The sequence below is a fragment of the Camellia sinensis genome, chromosome 12, assembly GCF_055761805.1.
Source record: "Camellia sinensis isolate YWXY chromosome 12, ASM5576180v1, whole genome shotgun sequence".
NCBI lineage: Eukaryota > Viridiplantae > Streptophyta > Magnoliopsida > Ericales > Theaceae > Camellia > Camellia sinensis.
The window spans coordinates 136,212,754-136,234,356 of record NC_138972.1 but is presented as its reverse complement, the minus strand read 5'-3'; the positions used below and the strand labels follow the sequence as shown (position 1 = coordinate 136,234,356).

Here is a 21,603-nt window from a genome sequence, read left to right as displayed (position 1 = left end):
TTTCTTTTATATCTATCCATTCAATTACAAAAAAAAAAAAAATTAAATTAAATTAAATTAAATTAAATCATTCCAAATTTCAAAACTTCAAAACTAAACATACTGTTAGGTCCCTTAGTCTTGTTAATTCCACAGACAAACATAGTTTATCGAGTTTTTGTTTTTGACTTGCTCGCTCGAGCGAAGAAGTCTTGGCTCGAACGAAGAAGTTGTGCTCCCAGAAGTTTTCTCTGTCTGCAAAAATATTGGGAAGAAAGTTTGTGCACTCGAGCGAAGGAAGCTTGGCTCAAGCGAAGACTCTTAAGCAGTGCACGCGTAGTTGATTCATCGCTCGAGCGAGAGATCCTTCGCTTGAGCGACCTTCGCGGCCCCTGTTTTCTATAAATATCTGTTTCAATCCATTTTGAGAAGGAATGCTTCTAGATCTTCTTTAAGGGTTCTAGGGTTTTCTTCTAGGGCTATTTTGCAAGTTTTGCTAGTTTTCTTTGATGTTTGATTGAGGTTTATACTCATGGTTTGACAAGCATACATCAAAGAGTTATTTGATTACTCAACTTCAAGAGTCTTTTTCTTCGATGGAATCCGGAGATTCAAGCGTGGAGTATTCGAAGGAGTTCGAAGTTGTGTGTAGTCATTGATTCGACATGGATGTTGTAGATTCAACATCATGCTGATCAATTCCGAGACGAAGGCGGTGGTGAAAGAGATACAGATTGGTAAAGACAAATTGGTTGCATTTTGGTAATTTGTTTTGGTTTATTTGTATTCTTACTTTCTTCATAGTGGATTAATTAGTGGCCCTTCACCCGTGATTTTTTAATCACAATTGAAGGTGCTCCAATTGTGATTTTTCTACGTAAAAATCGTTTGTGTTGATTTATTAATTTTGAAGCGACAATCTAAATCACTTTCGTACATACTAGGTGATTTAGATTGTTAGTTTTAATCGTTTGGGGATTGCTGCAATTAATCTAGATCTAAATCACGAATCACTTAGGTTTTTCAATTGGTGTTAGAGCAGGTTACTCTGTGTTTTTATTAAAACTATAGGAGTGTGATTTTGTGTGATTTGTGATATGGATTCAATTTGTGAAGGTTACTTGACCCATAGACCTCCGGTACTTGACGGTACAAACTATTCTTATTGGAAAACTCGTATGAGGAGTGTTTTTAAAATCTATTGATGAGCAAGTTTGGCACTGTGTGATTTATGGGTGGAGTGAACCTATTGTCACCATTGATGGTGTTGATATCCCCAAACCTCTTGATAAATGGGACGCATTCGATTGTCAAACCTCGAGTTGGAACAGTAAGGTTCTCAATTCCCTCTTTTGCTCCGTCATACTTGAAGAGTTTCGTCGTATTTGCATGTGTGAGGTAGCAAAAGAGGCTTGGGACATTCTTGAGACTATTCACAAGGGTATTACTGCTGTTAAAAGATCAAAACTTGAACGTTTCACCTCTTCTTTTGAAACTCTTTTTATGCATGATGATGGGACGTTTGATGATTATATAGTGACATCGTGAATTCCTGTTTCACACTCGATGAAAAAATCCCTGAAGCTAAGGTTGTTGGAAAATTTTTGAGGTCTTTACCCGAGAAGTTCCAATCAAAAGTAACAGCTATTGAAGAGGCTCAGGATGTTGACAACCTCAAGCTTGATCAGTTGGTTGGAAACTTGCAGACTTATGAAGACCACCAAATTTCTAAGAAAAAAAAAAAGATAGTGTTGCTTTTACCGGTGCTCATGAGATTGCTAAAACTCCTGAGATTGAGTTTGATCTAGAGTCTGAAATGACGGCTATGTTTACCAAATAGTTCAAAAAAAAAAATTAAAGAAAAAGAAGCCTAATTTCAAGGACCCTAGTTCAAAAGATAAGGGTAATGAAAAACCCAAAACTTTTCTTGTCATGACCTAAATCCGCCCCTATAGGTTTAGCGTCGTAACCGACTAGTAATCCTTGGATTACCAAAGGCCTCTTAACAAAATAACATATAATTAGGGGCTGCAGAAGCAAATAACAAATAATACAACATCCATTGAGCTGTACAGACTTATATGAGATAGAAAAATTTTAAACTTTATATATATACATTTACACATCATATATATAGAGAGACTAGATAGAAAGGGACTTGGTCCTAAACACAGAGTAAACAAAAATAAGAAAACAAAACTTGAACTTTATTCATATAGACATAACCACTTGACATATCTGGAACCTCCACAGGAGGCACATAAGTTGGCTGACAAAACAAAGTCCAGGCAAAAGCTCTAGGCCTAGTTACTCTCGTGATCACCTACATACATAAATAATACAGTGAGCTGGAGCCCAGTGAATAATAACAGAGTAAAGATTTTAATGAATGATGTCCAGAATAGATTTCAAATCTCTTATCAGATCAAAAACATAATCATGTTCGTATCAGAAACAGAGTCTCATGCATATTCAGATTTGCAAATCAAAAACAGATTCATATACATATTCATATTCATATTCAAGTTTATACATTTCACATAATCATACGTGGTACATCCATTAGCATTAGCAAATTCGATGACCCATAAATGGATGGCTATGAAGGCATTCTAATGACCCATGAAGAGACGACCATAAAGGCATTCCGATGACTCATGTGCACAGAGACGTTTCCGATGACCCATAAAGGGATGGCCATAAAGGCATTCCGATGACTCATAAAGGGACTTGATGACCCATAAAGGGATGCAAAAACATCACATGATGCTATAGATGTCACAAGTACATTTCAGAAACTTAGACAATTATTCATTCATACAAAACTTGGCATTTCAGAAAATTTATCATTTCATATCATCAGAAAATAATTAAAGTTAAACATAATTTTACAGAGTTATTACTCACAGATAGCTGTAGAAACAGATTAGACAGATCAGACAGACGATAGTGCGTGACCTACACAAACACATAACATATACACATTGAAACACAATATTACTTCCTTAATCAAACTTGACTTTTCTTGTCTTCTATCTAAATAATCCGAAGGTCTACTATTCTTATTGTTTCTTTAGTCAAATGAATCGGGTTCTCATTTCACACATTCTTTCATTACTAAATCATGCTTTTTTGAATAAACCAATTTCTTACTTGGCTTTTTAATCAATTACTACTAAGTTAATGACTTATTCTTTAATCAACTAATTAATGTTGATTGTTAGCTTATTAATCTTTATTAAGCCATAAATCATGTCTAGAATGCTTTGGAAAGAGATTATTATAAAAATATGAACTAAATGCAATTTTTCAAAATGTGCTAAAAATAGTTGTTCGCTCGAGCGAACCTTTAGTCGCTCGAGCGGTCTATAAAAGAGTGTAAAAGAATGTAAAAGTACTGGAAGCCTTCAATGTGCGCTCGAGCGGTAACTAGTCCGTTCGAGCACTTTGTAAAATTTCAGAATTCTAAACTTCTCAAAAATAGCTTTCTAGTGCATTTTCAATTTTTAAACCCATACTAATCTTGATCAAAACTTTGAAAATACTTTAGAAAACATAAACACTTATTTATTTATAAATTATTTGCTCAAAATCTTTAAACACAATATTTAAATCAAAACCCATGAACTCATGATTCTAAAAGCCCTTTTCAAAATCAGATGCATAATAAAATTGCATATAATTTATGGAGCATAATTTAATTACAACTTCCAAAATCAAATCCAAAATAATTAATTTCTAATTAAACTTTATAAACTTGATCTTAGCCCGAATTCTTCATTTTCTTATCAACTTTCCTAGCAAACATTGCATATATGTAATTCAAATAAAACTAACTAATTAAATATATTCCATAACATGCTTACATTAAATAAAACTCTTAAATTACATGACATGCATGGATTCAAATTTAAAATTAAACTATCTTTCATAATAAAAATCAAAACCTTGTCTAACTTTAGGATTAACCCCAAATTTCTATAAACTTGATTTTTATAAAGTTCTTCATTCTCTTCAAAATATGAAATTGCATGGCTCAATTCTTAAAAACTTCATTGTGCATGTAATTATTCCCATATTGATTAAGCTTAACCATGTTCATGAATTAATTCTTTAATTTCTCCAAATTACATGCATGTAGTGACCCTAATTTTCTTAAATTATTTATTTATTATTATGATTATTATTATCTTATTTTATTTTTGGCTTTATTAATTGTGTGGCCACATGAGAATTTAATGTGATATTTAATGAATTAAATGTGGTGTTTAATTAACTTAATGTGTTATCTAATTATATATAATTAATCCAAATCTTTAAATATTTATGTTTGTTATATATATATATATATATAAAAGAGAGGTGATATATATATATATATATATATTTAATCTTATATTTATATTTATATATATTATAATTGTGTTGTATTATATAATATAATATATAAAATAGTTTATTAAGTTAGAATAGGATTTGGTTTTAATATAATATTATAAAAAAAAAAAGAAAAACAAACAAAAGGTGTTATATTATATAGTCAATTAGGTTAAATGATTAGAGGCTTACGCCTCGTTTGGCAACAGGCCGGTTTAGCTAAAAAGTCAAAAAGTTACTAAAAAAGTCAAAAAGCCAATAACCCATACCAAAAAGTCAAAGATTATCTTTTCTTTCTACTTTTTGCACATCTTTTCGTAAAAAACTAAAAAGTCATCCCAAACATACTATTTTTTTTAACTCATATTTTAGTCAAATAGCCAAAAAGTTACTAAATTAGCATGTTCCCAAATGAGGCCTTAGTAAGAAAGAAAGAAAAAAACAGGAGCCGCAGCAGAAAGCCTTGGGAAAAGAAGAAAAAAAAAGGGAGAGACGGCTCGAGAGAGGAAGGTGAAGGAAAAAAAAAATATTAGGGTTTTGTTTTGATGGTTCTATTAGTTCTCCAAATATTTCATAGATCTTTAAAATAATATCGTGAGTATAAAACTCACTTTTATTGATCTATGTTTAATTCATTGTTTTTATTTTTATTTTTATTTTATTTATTTGATGTTAGTTCAATTTTGTATTTATATAAAGATGATTGATTAATTTTAATTATTTTGTTTAGTTGTGTATGTAAGATTTAGGGTTTTTAGTTGATTGATTGATTTTGATTAGTTGCTTATGTTAGATTTAGGGTTTTTATATGGATTTATTTTATGGTTGTAATAACCCTTATGATTATATGAAACTAAAATTAATATGGTTATATGAAATTAAAATTAATTAAGAAGCTATAGATAAATTCCTTATACTCCACCATGACTCTATGGATTGTTGTTTTATTTGAGTGATGGTGAGAAAGAGTGTATAAAAAAAAGTGAGGATTATGAGATTTATTTGAATGCCTTAGGCTCAGCGTTGTTATGTTTATTCTCATGTGTGAGATGTTGTGTATATATATATATTGTTGCCTCGTTCTCATGAGTAAACGAGTGCTTTGATTTGTGTGCATACGTATATGCTAACCATCCGGGGAGTGTGAGTCAAACTCGAGACGATATCCCTGTGCAAGTTTGGCTTCGGAGTGGTGTTAGGTATACGGGAGGCACATGAGATATATGTGAAGGCCGGAAGGAGAGAGCCGAAGTGGTGGAGTTAAGGTACAAAGAATTTAATTATGAATTTATTAGTATAGTGTGAATGGTACTGATATGTACATGATAAAAAAATAGTAAACGATCTTGATAAATTATGAAATTTGAGCAGAGGCATGTATACGTGATTCTAGACAACTTTTGTATTTTAGTTTTTTATTAAAAAGATCGATTAGAACTTATAATCGGATGATCTTGATTATTGTCGGTTTGATTCATTTTAGCAAGGCAGATTTTAGAGGCTGTTTTAACCCATGAAACGAGCTCATTTTTATTGGTTTCGCTTAAACTGAAATAAAACATTATTCTGTACACTTTTCGTGTTTTGAACTTTTTCGAAAAAAATCATCTTAGGGCAGTTTTTGTTCGTTTTTAGCTTTAGATTTTTCTATTAAATTCCGTCTAGATTTTTATATCAAGTTGTTCTTTTAACTTGTTCAGTTTCTGTTAAATTCGTTCGCGGTATCTTTAGGAAATTTGATTCTGTACAACTTTCGTTCTTTGAGTTTTGGCCAATTCAAATTATTTAAGCAGGAAACGGTGCATTTTTATACTTATTCAGTAAGTTACTTATGATTAAATTATACTAACTTTATTGTTTTTTGCAGGATGGTGGGTCTTACTAACTTTTTATGCAGGGCTGACCCACCATATTTTTATTTCTATTTTGTCTATTTTATAATCAATTTATATTTCGTTGTGTACAGACAAGAAACTAAATGCCACCGTATCTCGAAAACTACCCATTCGTCTCGGTGCGGTTGGAACTACTTGTCTTGTCTCGTAATAAGAATTTAATGTATTTTTGTTTGTGTCTGGTAGACACGTGGGTGTTGAATCTTGTACTCATACCAGTATACCTGTATACTGACCCGTTTTGTCTCTTGGCAACTCGGGTGCGTTCTGTTTGAGCGCAGCTGAGTTTACTTTGCAAGATTAGTTGAGGCTATGGTGGTGACAAGAAATAACTATGATCGTAGGGTATGTCGTTTGGACTTCTTTTGTTTTTTTGAGCTTAGGGTTGTTAGTAGTTTATGTATTTAGTATTTTTTTATGACTTTAGTATTGGAATAATTTGGCATTGTTTGTAACCGTACTTTATTTAAGTTGTTTTGACTAGTTGTTGCTACTTTAATGTTGGAGGTATTTGATAGTTATGAAATTATGATGGATGGTTTGGTTGGCGTTTAATTTTTTTTTTGTTTCACCCCTAAGATTTAGATGATGGAATATTATTGGGGTCAGTCCTAATTTAATATTTAATTGTCTAAATTTTGGAGTGTGACAGTTTGGTATCAGAGCTCTAGGTTACCCTAGACTTGTGAGAGTTTAGGTGATCCTCGAATTGTGGAAACATGAGTTAGTTGGTTTAGTTTGGTGGTTGAATTTATTCTAAGTATTTAAGAAGGAATTCTTCTTATGTGTTTAACTTGAAGGTGGTGGCTGGAAGGTATCTTTAATTTTTTTTTTCAAGAACGCATTAGAGTACTTTTTGATCATATCTAGGCAATTTGTAGAAAGAGAAGATATTGTAGCTGCCTCCTTGTCTAGACCTATTCGTGTTGAGACCCCTTTAGGAGGGGCAGTTACCCTTTATGAGATGTGTAAAGATTTTGAGATTGACTTTGCGGGCAAAGTCTTGTATGCGGATCTAATTGTGTTAGGGTTTGAGGGGTTTGTAATTATTTTGGATATGGATTGGCTGCGAAAATACTTTGTGACTCTAGATTGTGCTGGAAAGACTATAAATATAGACATTCCCGGTATGCCACGGCTTATCCACACTTCTAGCGATGGAGAAGAGTCAGTGATGACGAGTTTTCTGTGCTCGGTAGAAATCCCTAAGCAGGATATTAGTGAGGTAGATGTGGTGTGTGAGTTTGAGGATGTCTTTCAAGAGATACCTGGACCTCTACCCCGACGGATGGTAGAATTTCGCATTGACCTAGTACCAGGAATTGCACCAATTTCTAAGGCGGCATATAGAATGGCGCCTAAAGAGCTTGTGGAGATGAAGAAGCAGCTAGAAAAGATGCTTCAGAAAGGGTTCATTCATTCATGTAACTCCCCGTGGGGAGCACCCGCGATCTTTGTCTCCAAGAAAGATGGCACTCTCCGTATGTGTATAGATTACAGAGAGCTAAACAAGATGACTATCAAGAACAAGTATCCGCTACCTAGAATTGATGACTTGTTTGATCAATTGAAGGGGGCAGCCTTTTTTTCTCAGTTTGATCTCGGAACGGGTTACCATCAGATGGGTGTGTCAGAGGAAAGTATACCGCTTACTGCTTTTCGGACCCGATATGGGTTGTACGAATTTCCTGTAATGCCTTTTGGTTTGACCAATGCTCCTGCCTACTTCATGGACTTGATGAATAGAATTTTTCAACCATATCTAGATAAGTTTGTAATTATCTTCATAGATGATATCCTGGTGTATTCTAAGAATGAAAAGGAACACAGAGAACACTTGAAAATTGTATTGTAGACTTTGAGGGAGCAACAGTTATACGCTAAGTTCAGTAAGTGTCACTTTTGGAAGAAAGAAGTTCGATTTTTGGGGCATGTTGTATCCAATCAAGGGATAGCGGTAGATCTTGAGAAAGTTGTTGCAGTCAAAGAGTGGAAACAGCCCACAAACCCTATAGAGGTGAGAAGTTTTTTAGGACTAGCCGGTTACTATAAGAGGTTTATAGAGAAGTTTTCCACTATTGCAGCACCCATGGCCAAGTTGACCTGCAAGAATGTGAAGTTTGTATGGACAGAAGATTGTAAGAAAGCTTTTCAGGAGTTAAAGTAGCGGTTGACTACAGCACCAGTGTTAACTATACCAGTACAAGCGGAAAAGTTAGTAGTGTTTACTGATGCAAGTGGAGCTGGGTTGGGATGTGTGTTGATGCAACATCAAAAGGTTGTATCTTATACTTCTCGACAGTTAAAACCTCATGAGAGACGATACCCTACTCATGACCTAGAGTTGGCAGCAGTTTTTTTGCGTTGAAAGTGTGGCGACACTACTTGTTTGGGGTGCACTTTGAGTTGTACACAGACCGCAAGAGCCTCAAATATCTCTTTTCTCAAAAAGAGTTGAACATGAGACAACGGAAATGGGTTGAATTTATCAGTAGTTATGATTTCGAGATCCTTTACCACCCGGGGAAAGGAAATGTAGTCGCTGATGCACTTAGTCGACAACATAGGATTATAGCTTCTTTGATGATTCAAGAATGGAAGTCCTTGGAGTTAATTTCGATGCATGATATTCAACCAATAGAGAGTGCTGAGAGGGCATACATTGGTAGCTTGACCGTGCAGCTAACGTTATTGGGTAAAGCTCGTCAGTTGCAGAATTTAGATGGGTTTCTCGTCAGCAAGCTCGATGACCTTGCAGTGGATTTGATTGATGATTTTCCTACTGATTGGTCTGTGGACTCAGATGGGGGATTGCGATTCAAGGGCATGTTGTGTGTACCTAATATTGTTGAATTGAGGAAAGAGATTATGGATGATGTCCATAGGTCCCGATATACCATTCACCTTGGTGGGACTAAGATATATCATGACCTAAAGAGAACGTTTTGGTAGGAATGTATGAAGAAGGACGTAGGAGAGTATGTTTCCCGATGTTATGTGTGCCAGCAGGTTAAGGCAGAACACCAACAACCATTTAGACTTTTGCAGCCTCTTGAGATCCTTACTTGGAAATGGGAGTGCAACTCTAAGGATTTCATGGATGGATTGTCGTGGTCTAAGTGAGGCAATGAATCTATTTGGGTGATAGTGGATCGACTCACAAAGTCTGCTCATTTTATTTCTATCAGTGTTCACCGAACTGCGGATAAACTAGCTAGGCTATATATTCGGGAGGTGGTGCGACTTCATGGCGCACCCGTTTCTATAGTTTCGGATCGGGATCCGTTGTTTGTGGCAGAGTTTTTGGGAGAGTTTTCAGCATGCTTTGGGTGCTAGGTTAGACCTGAGCGCAGCTTATCATTCTCAGACAGATGGGCATACTGAGCGGGTAAATCAGATCTTGGAGGATATGTTGAGAGCTTGTGTTCTCGATCTTGGCGGTAGTTGGGAAGAACACTTACCATTGGTGGAATTTGCTTATAATAATAGCTATCACTCTAGTATCGGGATGGCACATTTTGAGGCTTTGTATGGGAGGCCATGTCAATCACCTGCATGTTGGATAGAGGTAGGAGATACGCCGTTGTTAGGGCCAGAGTTGGTGAGAGAGACCACGGAGAAGGTGAACATTATTCGGGAACGTATTAAGACTGCACAAAGCCGTCAGAAAAGTTACGCCGATAAAAAACGTAGAGGGGGTTGAGTTGAATGTTGGAGATTTTGCGTTTTTGAATGTCTTGTCGATGAAAGGTATCATGCGGTTTGGAAAGACGGAAAAATTAGCACCTAGATTTGTGGGACCATATGAGATCATTGAGAAGATTGGTAATGTGGCTTACAAATTAGCTCTACCACCTGCTTTAGCTTTGATTCACAATGTGTTCTATGTATCTTTATTGCGGAAGTGTGTACAAGACCCTTCCCAAGTAGTATCACCAGAAGTGTTGGAGATTAGTGATGATTTAACATATGTAGTGCAACCGGTTACTATTCTAGATCGGGATGTAAAGCAGTTGTGACGCAAGAAATTGAACTTGGTGAAAGCGCAATGGAGCGAGGATGAGAATGATATCACTTAGGAATTGAAAGAGAAAGTTTGACATATGCATCTGGAACTTTTTGTTTAGTACTCTTTTCTATCAAATCTCGGGACGAGATTCTTTTGAGTTGTGTATATTGTAGAGATCCTAATTTTTTATTTTATTTTTGACTTTATTAATTGTGTGGTCACATGAGAGTTTAATGTGATATTTAATGAATTAAATGTGGTGATTAATTAACTTAATGTGTTATTTAATTATATATAATTAATCCAAATCTTTAAATATTTATGTTTGTTATATATATATGAAAAAAGAGAGGTGATATATATATATATATATATATATATATATATATATTTAATCCTATATTTATATTTATATATATTATAATTATGTTGTATTATATAATATAATATATAAAATAGTTTATTAAGTTAGAATTGGATTAGGTTTTAATATAATATTATAAAAAAAAAAAACAAAAGAAAAACAAACAAAAGGGTGTTATATTATACAGTCAATTAGGTTAAATGATTAGAGGCTTAGTAAGTAAGAAAGAAAAAAACGGAAGCCGCAGCAGAAAGCCTTGGGAAGAGAAGGAAAAAAAAAAAGGGAGAGACGGCTCGAGAGAGGAAGGTGAAGGAAAAAAAAAATATTCACCTTGCTTGTTTTCATTTTTTAAAAAATATTTTTTAAAAAATTTTACTTTCTTATTTTTTGTGTTTTTTTATTTTTACTGAATTTTTTTAATATTTTAAGTAATTTTTTTACTTTTAGACACACCTAACATAAATACACCTAAAAAGTAAAAAAATTGTAAAAAAAATCTTTTAAAAATTCACTAAATACCAAAAATACAAAAAAAAAAAAGAATTCAGTACATTTTTTTGTATTTTTATGTATTTATTAATTTTTAAAAATATTTTTTCATAATTTTTTTAATTTTTAGATACATCTAAGTAAGGTGCATCTAAAAAAGTAAAAAAAATATTTAAAATTTAAAAAAATATTCACTAAAAACAAAAAAAAAAAACACAAAAGCCAAGAAAATCAATTTTTAAAAAACTTAATACAGAAAACTCAAACCAAACACATTGATTAAGGTTTTATTTTGGCAGTTCTATTAGTTCTCCAAATATTTTATAGATCTTCAAAATAATATTGTGAGTACAAAATCTACTTTCCTTGATCTATGTTTAATTTATTGTTTTTATTTTTATTTTTATTTTATTTATTTGATGTTAGTTCGATTTTGTATTTATATAAAGATGATTGATTAATTTTAATTATTTTGTTTAGTTGTGTATGTAAAGTTTAGGGTTTTTAGTTGATTAATTGATTTTGATTATTTTGATTAGTTGTGTATGTTAGATTTAAGGTTTTTATAAGGATTTATTTTATGGCTGTAATAACCCTCATGATTATATGAAACTAAAATTAATATGGTTATATGAAATTAAAATTAATTAAGAACCTATAGAAAAATTCCTTATACTCTACCATGACTCCATGGATTGTTGTTTTATTTGAGTGATGGTGAGAAAGAGTGTATAAAAAAAAGTGAGGATTATGAGATTTATTTGAATGCATTAGGCTCGGCATTGTTATATTTATTCTCATGTATGAGATGTTGTGTATATATATATTATTGCCTCGTTCTCATGAGTAGACGAGTGCTTTGATTTGCGCGCATACGTATATGCTAACCATCCGGGGAGTGTGAGTCAAACTCGCGACGATATCCCTGTACAAGTTTGGCTTCGGAACGGTGTTAGGTATACGGGAGGCGCATGGGATATATGTGTAGGCCGGAAGGGGAGAGCCGAAGTGGTGGAGTTAAGGTACAAAGAATTTAATTATGAATTTATTAGTATAGTGTGAATGGTACTGATATGTACATGATAAAAAAACTAATAAACGATCTTGATAAATTATGAAATTTGAGCAGAGGCATGTATACGTGATTCTAGACAACTTTTGTTTTTTAGCTTTTTATTAAAAAGATCGATTAGAACTTATAATCGGATGATCTTGATTATTGTCGGTTTGATTCATTTTAGCAAGGCAGATTTTAGAGGCTGTTTTAACCCACGAAACGAGCTCATTTTTATTGGTTTCCCATAAATTGAAGTAAAACATTATTCTGCACACTTTTCGTGTTTTGAACTTTTTCAAAAAAAAAATCATCTTAGGGCAGTTTTTGTTCGTTTTCAGCTTTAGATTTTTCTATTGAATTCCGTCTAGATTTTTATATCAAGTTTTTTTCTTAATCTGTTCTGTTTTTGTTAAATTCGTTCGCAATGTATTTTAGGAAATTTGATTTTGTACAACTTTTGTTCTTTGAGTTTTGGTCAATTCAAATTATTTAAGCAGGAAACGGTGCATTTTTATACTTATTCAACAAGTTACTTATGATTAAATTATACTAACTTTATTTTTTTTTTTGCAAGATGGTGGATCTTACTAACTTTTTATGCAGGGCTGACCAACCATATTTTTATTTCCATTTTGTCTATTATATAATCAATTTATATTTCGTTGTGTACGGACAAGAAACTAAATGCCAATATCTCGAGAAACTACCCATTCGTCTCGGTGCGGTTGGAACTATTTGTCTTGTCTCGTAATAAGAATTTAATGTATTTTTGTTTGTGTCTGGTGGACACGTGGGTGTTGAATCACTTACTCATACCAGTATACCTGTATACTGACCCGTTTGTCTCTTGGCAGCTCGGGTGCGTTTTGTTTGAACGCAGCTGAGTTTCCTTTGCAGGATTAGTTGAGACTATGGTGGTGACAAGAAATAACTATGATCGTAGGGCATGTCGTTTGGATTTCTTTTGTTTTTTTGAGCTTAGGGTTGTTAGTAGTTTATGTATTTATTATTTTTTTTTTATGACTTTAATATTAGAATAATTTGGCATGGTTTGTAACCGTACTTTATTTAAGTTGTTTTGACTAGTTGTTGCTACTTTAATGTTGGAGGTATTTGATAGTTATGAAATTATGATGGATGGTTTCGTTGGCGTTTAGTTTTTTTTTTTTTTTTTGTTTCACCCCTAAGATTTGGATGATGAAATATTATTGGGGTTAGTCCTAATTTAATATTTAATTGTCTAAATTTTTGGGTGTGACAATGCATGTAACAATAAGATTCAAATTCATATAAGATATTCAAAATCAAACCCAAAATAATTAATTTCTGAGTTAATTTTCATAATCATGAACCTAACTCATTTTCTTGCTAATTTATTTTTGTTTACATAAAATTGACTTTAAACTCTTTTCTATCCTCCTTCAATGTATGAAATTAAAATTATAAACTTCTTAGATAATCATTTACATGTATGAAATTAAGATCAAAACTAACTATTTTATATTTTCAAATCGTAATTTTACTTCTTGAATTGCTCTAATTTAGATTTTTTTTATTACTTTCTTCATATCAATCCTAATTTAAGCCCATAACTTTTAAAACATGGACTAAAGTCTAAAATCTTAAAAATTCACAATGCATGTAAGGTTGGACTTCAAATTATGAAGGATGACAAAAATAAAACTCAAACTAATTAATTTCCAAATTTATTTCCATAATCTAAAACTTAACTCCATTTTTCTTCACCTTATTGCTATTTTCTTTCAATTACATGATTTTGATTCCTATTTCATCTTTAATTTCAAGTGTAATGCAAAGATTCTACAAAAATCAAGTATGATTTCATACCTTGATCTTTAATCTCAAGAAGTTTAGTTGATTCCTTCTAATTCTCTTGTTCCTCTTTGCTTTCCTTCCCTTAGTTTTTCTCCTTCTTGGATTGAATTTTGCTTCTCTCTCTCTCGGTTATTCTCTCTTTCTCTCCACTCTTGAACTCACATTTTCTCTTACTCCTCTTTCCCAACCAAGCAGAACAAATGAGAGAATACATTCACACTTGTTGACTTAAGGGTTATCAACACATTACACACATGTTCACTTCTTGACATTTCACATGCACACGTGCACACACCTTAAGCCTCCAACACAGCACTTATACACACACACACACTGAGACTTCTCTGCACACCCACATGCTTCTTAGCGCACACACACCCACATATATTCTCAAACTCTAAATCATTCTACAATTTAATTTATGGTTAAGACTAATTTAATTAAATTACTCTTATTCTTATTAAATCTTGATTAATACATAATTAAACCAATCATAAATCTCACATAATTTAATTTATCTAATTTGACTTCCTTTAGAGCCCAATTAATTATATTCAGATTCATCATTCTGAATCAGATTTTTAATCAAACTCCCAGTAGGTTCCAAATATTAAATTAAACTTATTTCCATCCTCAATTTTGATTTCTTAAATCATTAAGGTCTTCAATTTCAGATTAAACTTCAAAATATTCGCCAATAAATTACATATTCAATTGAGCACCTCATAAATAAATTTATTTCATAATAATATTAATTCTTAATCCTCATAACTTAATTAACTCCAATTCGGACCTAATTAATCAAATTTCAATTTTATAAATCCGAATCAAATATTTAATTAAACTCCTATATGGTCCGATACTTGAAATTAAAATAATTCAATTCACCATTTCTAATTATAAAATAATTCCTCAATAAAATCACATACAAATCAGCCTCCATAATTTTTCATAAATTCTAGATTAAATTAGAATAATTGGCAATTAAAATTCCATCTCCTTAATTAATTAAGTGCTAACCATTGTACATGGTGGGGGTCGTCACATTTCTACCAAAAGCTGTTTCAAAAACTGAGAAGAAGATTGTGAAGGGGCAAAGTGTCAAATGTTACGAATGTCAAGGGTTTGGTCATATTACTCTTGAATGCCCATCGAAAAAGAACCGAAAGAAAGTCTATACAGTGACTTAGGATGATGAAAGCGGGTCAGAACAAGAACCCGAAGAAATCGAATACGGTGAAGAGGGAGATAGTACCTACATGGTATTCTGGTCTACTATAACACAACCCTTTCCAAAGTCAGTTGAGTTTGCTCGTGGTTAGAATTTGCACCGTGCTCCTACCTTTGATGGGAGTAATTACTATTCTGGAATATCAGAATGAGGATGTTTCTTAGAGCTCATGACTCTGAAGGTTGGCAAGCAATTGAAGAGGATGTTGAAAGTACTGACAATCTGAACAATCAAAGAGTTTTGATTACCATCTGAGAAAAAATTTCTGAAGAAGAACAACAACGGATTGCTCACTGCACAAGGCCAAGGATGCATGGGACATTCTGAGTCAAGTCCATAAAAGAGGAGAGTCATCTTCACAACCATCCATCAACTTTCATGCCTTAGTTGCTCGACTGGATGAGATTGAGAAGAACGAGAAACAAAAAGAAGATGATGAAACCTCAGAAGACAATGATGAGATTGATGGTGATGACTTGCAACAAGCTTATGAAAAGCTTTACAATGAATCTCTAAATCTATCCAAGAGTAGTGACAAACTCACTCTCAAGCTCAAAGCATGTTAAAGTGAGAATGTCAAGCTAAAGGGAGAGATTGTAGCAACACAAAAGGTTGTCATCAAGATCTCCAATGACAGGCAAGACCTTTGTGGAAAGCTTTTATCTTGTGAAACCGAAAGGAATGAACTTATGAGCATCTATGCCACATATGAAGAGAAGATTAGAATCCTTGAGATATCATAAGCCACTTTGGAATAGCTGATTGGTTAGAAAGATGAAGAACTCAAAGTTGCTAGAGCCATGATTGATATGTGGAACAAAGGGTGAAAGACACTTGAAGGCATCATTGGGTCTCAACAGATGAGTTGTGACAAAAGTGGAATAGGCTATGGTGCTACAACATTACAAAAGGGACAAGCCTCTACATCACATGACCTCAAGACTCAAACAAAGGGAGAGCTAAAAGTTCAACAGGGTGATCCCTCTCTTGATCAACCGAATTGGGATAAGATTAACAAAAGGGAGGTAAAACCTATTTTTATTTGTCATCATTGTGGTAGGTATGGCCACATTCGTCCTTATTGGTTTGAGTTGCTTGGTAAGGTGTCTCAAAAGGATAGAAAGTCTAATACTCTTTGGGTTAGGAGACAACCTTACATGTCTAGGCAGAACACCAAGATTCATGAGGGTCTTCACAGCGCTAAGACTTTTATCAAGACTGCCAGTCCTACTTCTATTAAGACCAAAAAGATATGGGTAAGAAAGAGTGACTTAACTTGTTTGGTTGTTCACACTGCACTAAAAGCACGTCACTCGCACATGTGGTATCTTGGTAGTGGGTGCTCTTGTCACATGTCTTGTGACAAATCCTACTTCATATCTCTTGAAAAATATGAAGGAGGAATTATTACTTTTGGAGATGGTGGCACTTGTAGAGTCATTAGTAAGGGCTTTATAAGTGTGGCTGGTCTTTCTAAGCTCGAAAATGTCTTACTTGCTGATGGCCTTAAAATAAATCTTTTGAGCATTAGTCAAATGTATGGCTCCCATCATGAAGTATTATTTTCAAAAAACAAATGTGAAATTTTGGATAGGAAGGAAAATACTGTCATGAATGGACTTCGCACATCTGATAATTGCTATGGGATTGTTACGACTAATGATCTTACTTGTCACTCGGCCGTCATAAGTAATCTTGATTTGTGGCATCAAAGATTAGGTCACATGAATTTCAAGGACCTAACCAAGATAGCCAACAAAGAGCTTGTGAGAGGAGTACCCAAAATGGGTAAGAATGTAAACTATATGTGTAGACCATGTCAACTTGGAAAGCAAACTCATGCCCCTCATAAAAAGGTGAACAGCTTCACAACCAAACGTCTTCTTGAACTGGTTCATATGGATCTTATGTGACCCACTCGCACTGAATGCATTAAAGGTAAAAGATATATTTTTTTAACTGTTGATGATTACACTCGTTTTTCATGGGTTAATTTTTTAAGAGAAAAATATGATATGTTTGATGCTTTCTAGGCTTTAGTCCTCAAAATCTAAAATGAACAGGGTGTTTCTATTGGGCGTATCATAAGAATCCAAACTAATCATGGTGAGTTTGAAAATAGTTCATTTTCGGATTTTTGTGATATGGATGGAATCAAGCATGAGTTTTCTGCACCGATTACTCCATAACAAAATTAAGTTGTTGAGAGGAAGAATGGGGTAGTTCAAGAGATGGCTATGGTCATGCTTCTTAGAAAGAAAGTTCCTCCTAAGTTCTGGGCTGAAGCCTTAAATACCGTTGTTTATGTTGTGAATTGTGTATATTTAAGGCCCAGCACTTTACAAACTCCATATGAATTGTGGAAAGGGTTAAAACCTAATGTAAAATATTTAATTACTTTTAGCAGTAAATGTTACATTTTTAAAGATAGAGAGCCCTTGGGCAAATTTGACTCTCGAGGTGATGATAGTATTTTTCTAGGGTATTCAACCACTAGTAGAGCTTTTCGTGTCTATATTCTGCATACTTTATCTTTAATGGAATCAATCAATGTGGTTATAGATGACACAGGTCCTCTTACTCCACATGAGGAAGAGAATGGTGAGTGTCCAATCTTGGATATTGAACCACAAAATTAAGGAAAAGCAGAGGATCAACCTCAAAAAGGTGAGCCAGCACCAATTTCAATGGTAAGTCCAAGTCCAAAGAGTGCACAAAGAGACACCACCTCAAATGCTCATGTCCCTACCAGTCCAGAGTTTAAACCATCAGTAAGGGTAAAACTGAATCATCTGTCTCAACTGGTGATCAGAAATGTCTCAGACCGAATGAAAACCCAAAAACAAATTCGGGAAGAGGTATCTCATATGTGTTACGTTTCATTAATTGAACCTAAGAATATAAAAGAGGCCTTACTAGATGATAGTTGGGTCAATGCTATGCATGAAGAGTTAGGTCAATTTGAACGTAACAAAGTTTGGACTCTTGTTCCCAGACTTAGAGACATGAATGTGATAGGTACCAAGTGGATATTTAAAAATAAATCTGATGAGAATGGTACTGTTGTTAGAAATAAAGCTAGGTTGGTTGCTCAAGGCTATACACAAGTAAAGGGTGTTGACTACGATGAGACGTTTGCCCTTGTTGCATGTCTCGAATTTATTCGGATTTTACTTGGTGTTGTATGCTTTTTAGGGTTCAAATTGTTTCAAATGGATGTGAAAAGTGCTTTTCTGAATGGGTACTTAAAATAAGAAGCTTATGTTGAGCAACCAAAAGGGTTTGAGGACCCAAAATGTCCTAACCATGCCTACAAGTTAGACAAGACGTTGTATGGGTTAAAACAAGCCCCTTGGGCTTAGTATAATAGACTTACTACATTCCTTCTTGATAATGATTTTCAAAGGGGTAGTGTGGACAAGACCTTATTTGTGAAACATACTAAGTCTCATATACTTGTTGCTCAGATTTATGTTAATGATATTGTGTTTGGATCCACTTTTGATTCTCTTGTGAAATATTTCTCGGTTTGCATGACACATGAGTTTGAAATGAGCATGATGGGGAAATTGTCTTATTTCTTGGGTCTTCAAATTAAACAGTCTCCTTCGGGTACGTTCGTCTTTCAGGCCAAGTATGCCAAAAACTTTGTTTCTAAGTTCGGTCTAGAGTCAGCCAAACATGCATGTACTCCCATGAGCACCAGTCTTCACATTTCCAAAGATTCATCTGGTACTAATGTTGATCCTACCCTTTATAGGAGTATGATAGGGAGTCTCTTCTACCTCACAGCCAGTCGTCCTGACATTGCATTTAGTGTAAGTGTTTGTGCCCGTTACCAAGCTTGTCATAAAGAGTCTCATCTTCTTGCGGTCAAACGAATCATTAAGTATGTCAATGGAACATTAGGGTATGGGATTCGGTTCACAACTAACATTACAGTCGAAATCACTGATTTTTCTGATGCCGACTGGGCAGGGTGTGCTGATGGTCGTAAGAGCACATCTGGAGGAAGTTTTTACCTTGGGAATAATTTGGTTTCCTGGCATAGCAAAAACCAAAATACCATCTCTCTTTCGACCGCTGAGGCTGAATACATTGCTGTAGGGAGTTGTTGTGCACAAATGTTGTGAATGAAGCAAATGCAAGTGCCATTAACATTTATAAAAATCCAGTCCAACACTCTCGCAACAAACATATTGACATTCGTCATCATTACATTCAAGAGTTAGCTGAAGAAGGTCTTGTAGTTCTTGAACATGTTCCCACTGAGCATCAAAAAGTTGATATTTTTACAAAACCCCTTAATCTCCGTAGGTTTGAATTCCTTAGAAAGACCTTGGGTGTTGTGCTTAGTCACTAGGGTGCGACTTGTTACTTGAGTGGGTGAGAGTGATTGGCTTTTTGTGTACTTAGATGCTATAATCTCATTGTCATTGATTCCTGTCATCTATTGCATTTAGACTTATATGAACACCTCTCATGCTACTTGCAAGATTTCATTCTTCTTTGTTCATAGCTCATTCTGAATGCTCATACTCATTGACTATATGATCTCATTCTGTACACATCCTTGAGATAAATTGTTGCATAGGTTTCCGCACAAGTGATCAAAGGTTTCTATGGACCTCTAATAGTGTCTTTTAACACATGTTTAGAGGAATTGACCTATACTGGCATATCATGGGTGATGTTAAGTCTCTTAACCATCTATCATCATTTTAAACTTTCACGGTTCCTCCCTCAATTCTTTGAAGTCCGGGCATTAGGAAAAGGCTACCTCAGAGCCATCAACCAGGCCATCCTTATTGCTTCCATGCTTCTCTAGTTTGGTCTCCATACTCTTGAGCCTGAAAGCCACCAGTGAGTGCCCACAAGAAAGAAAAGTCAAAAATCAAATGAAAACAAAAAAAATAAAAAAAAAGGACCCATTGATTGAGGGGGAGCCTCCGCTTTTACTCAACAAATACCCCTTGATTTCTAGTGGTTTGAATTTTCTCAATGCTATTTAGTTACTTTTGTCAGAGGTCCATCCATCCGATCATTACGAGGATTAACTCTAGCTCTGTGGCCTCTCAAGGATTGCACACACACACTTTCATTATGTGAGCTCTCATGTCTGTCTTTATGCTGTGCATTCATCTGTTGCTTATGATCATTGATCTTTGTTGACCTGTTCTGCTCATGATATTGTGCATCATATTATCGAACTTGCTAGATTACCAGGTCTTCCACTTGCTAGATTATCTCATCTTAGTGTCACATTCTTGTTAGTGTGCTAATCCCCTCTTGTTTCAGGTCTCACTTGACAGTGCAAGTGATTTTTTTGGCTCACAGGGTGTCTTTCAGGAAGTTTTGGTTTCTCTCATTTGCTCGAGCGAGAGAGTTTGTGCTCGAGCAAATTGTTCCTCAATCCAGTTCTTTTACAGGTGGTTCAAGATTCTGAGAGCGTGTGTTTTTGGCTCAAGCGACCTTATGCGCATAAGTGTCTTAGCTCGAGCGACCTATTCTAGTTTAAATAGTACCCTTCATCTCTTCAGTCCCATTTTTTCCTTTTTTCTTGTTTGATTTCTCTCTCCTAGGGCAATTCTTCCCCCTTATTGCTCGTCGCTAGGCTATCATTGGATTTAGTTGTTCCTTGTCTCCATCAAGCCTCTCATTCTCTATTTTCTGGTAAAAATCCTTATTTTTTTGTTGATCTCTTTTTACCTGCTATCTCTCTAGCCCTATGTGTGCTACTTCGTGTTGTTTTTTCTCCCAAGATTTTTGTTTTTTGTTTTTTAGGTTCTGGTTGTTCTTGTTTTTATTGTTTTTCTCTATTCAGGTTATACCTTGTCTGGTTTTCAGTTTGTGCATATTTTCTAGGTTTTTGCATTTTTTCAGTCTTGTGTGCTTGTTAGTTTTTTTTTTTTTTTGGCTTCATTCAGTATTTCTGCTGCCCTCATGTTTGTTAATTGGTTTGAGGTCCATTACACTGTTGAACTCATGCTGGTGTTTGGGTGGGTTTTGTTTAATGTTAAAGAGTTGCATTGATTTTTTTTTACTATTGTGTTGTCATTTTGAGCTCATGCTGTGATTGAACTTATTGGTTTATTGTTGACTGCCTTCACTTTCGATTTTCCTGCGGATAGATTTTTGGATTTGTTTTATCACCCTGCTCTAACCCTGTTGCACTAATGGTTTGTGCTTTGCTCTTATATTTTCCTTTGGGGTTGCTATTGGGCATTGGGTGTTCCTTGGTTCTGTTTTGGTGGGTTGGCTTTGGGATTGTCTTGGGTTGGTTTTGGGGTTTTATGGGGGCGTGCTTTTGTCTTGGTGGGTTGGGGTTTGTTTTGTGGTGGTCTTTCCTTTGTGTCTATCAGTCTT

At 34.4% G+C, this 21,603-nt stretch overlaps 2 protein-coding genes across 2 annotated transcripts in view; one reads left to right on the top strand and one right to left on the bottom strand.

Annotated features, from left to right (window-relative positions):
- The window catches only part of LOC145804803 (DUF21 domain-containing protein At2g14520-like), a 170,031-nt gene that overhangs the window by 47,293 nt on the left and 101,135 nt on the right, over positions 1 to 21,603 (bottom strand). The gene's annotated exons all lie outside the window — the stretch shown is intronic.
- On the top strand, positions 8,712 to 9,203 carry LOC145803897 (uncharacterized). The gene has a single exon (XM_082897286.1). It carries the CDS (start codon positions 8,712 to 8,714, stop codon positions 9,201 to 9,203), a length of 492 nt encoding a protein of 163 aa, XP_082753412.1.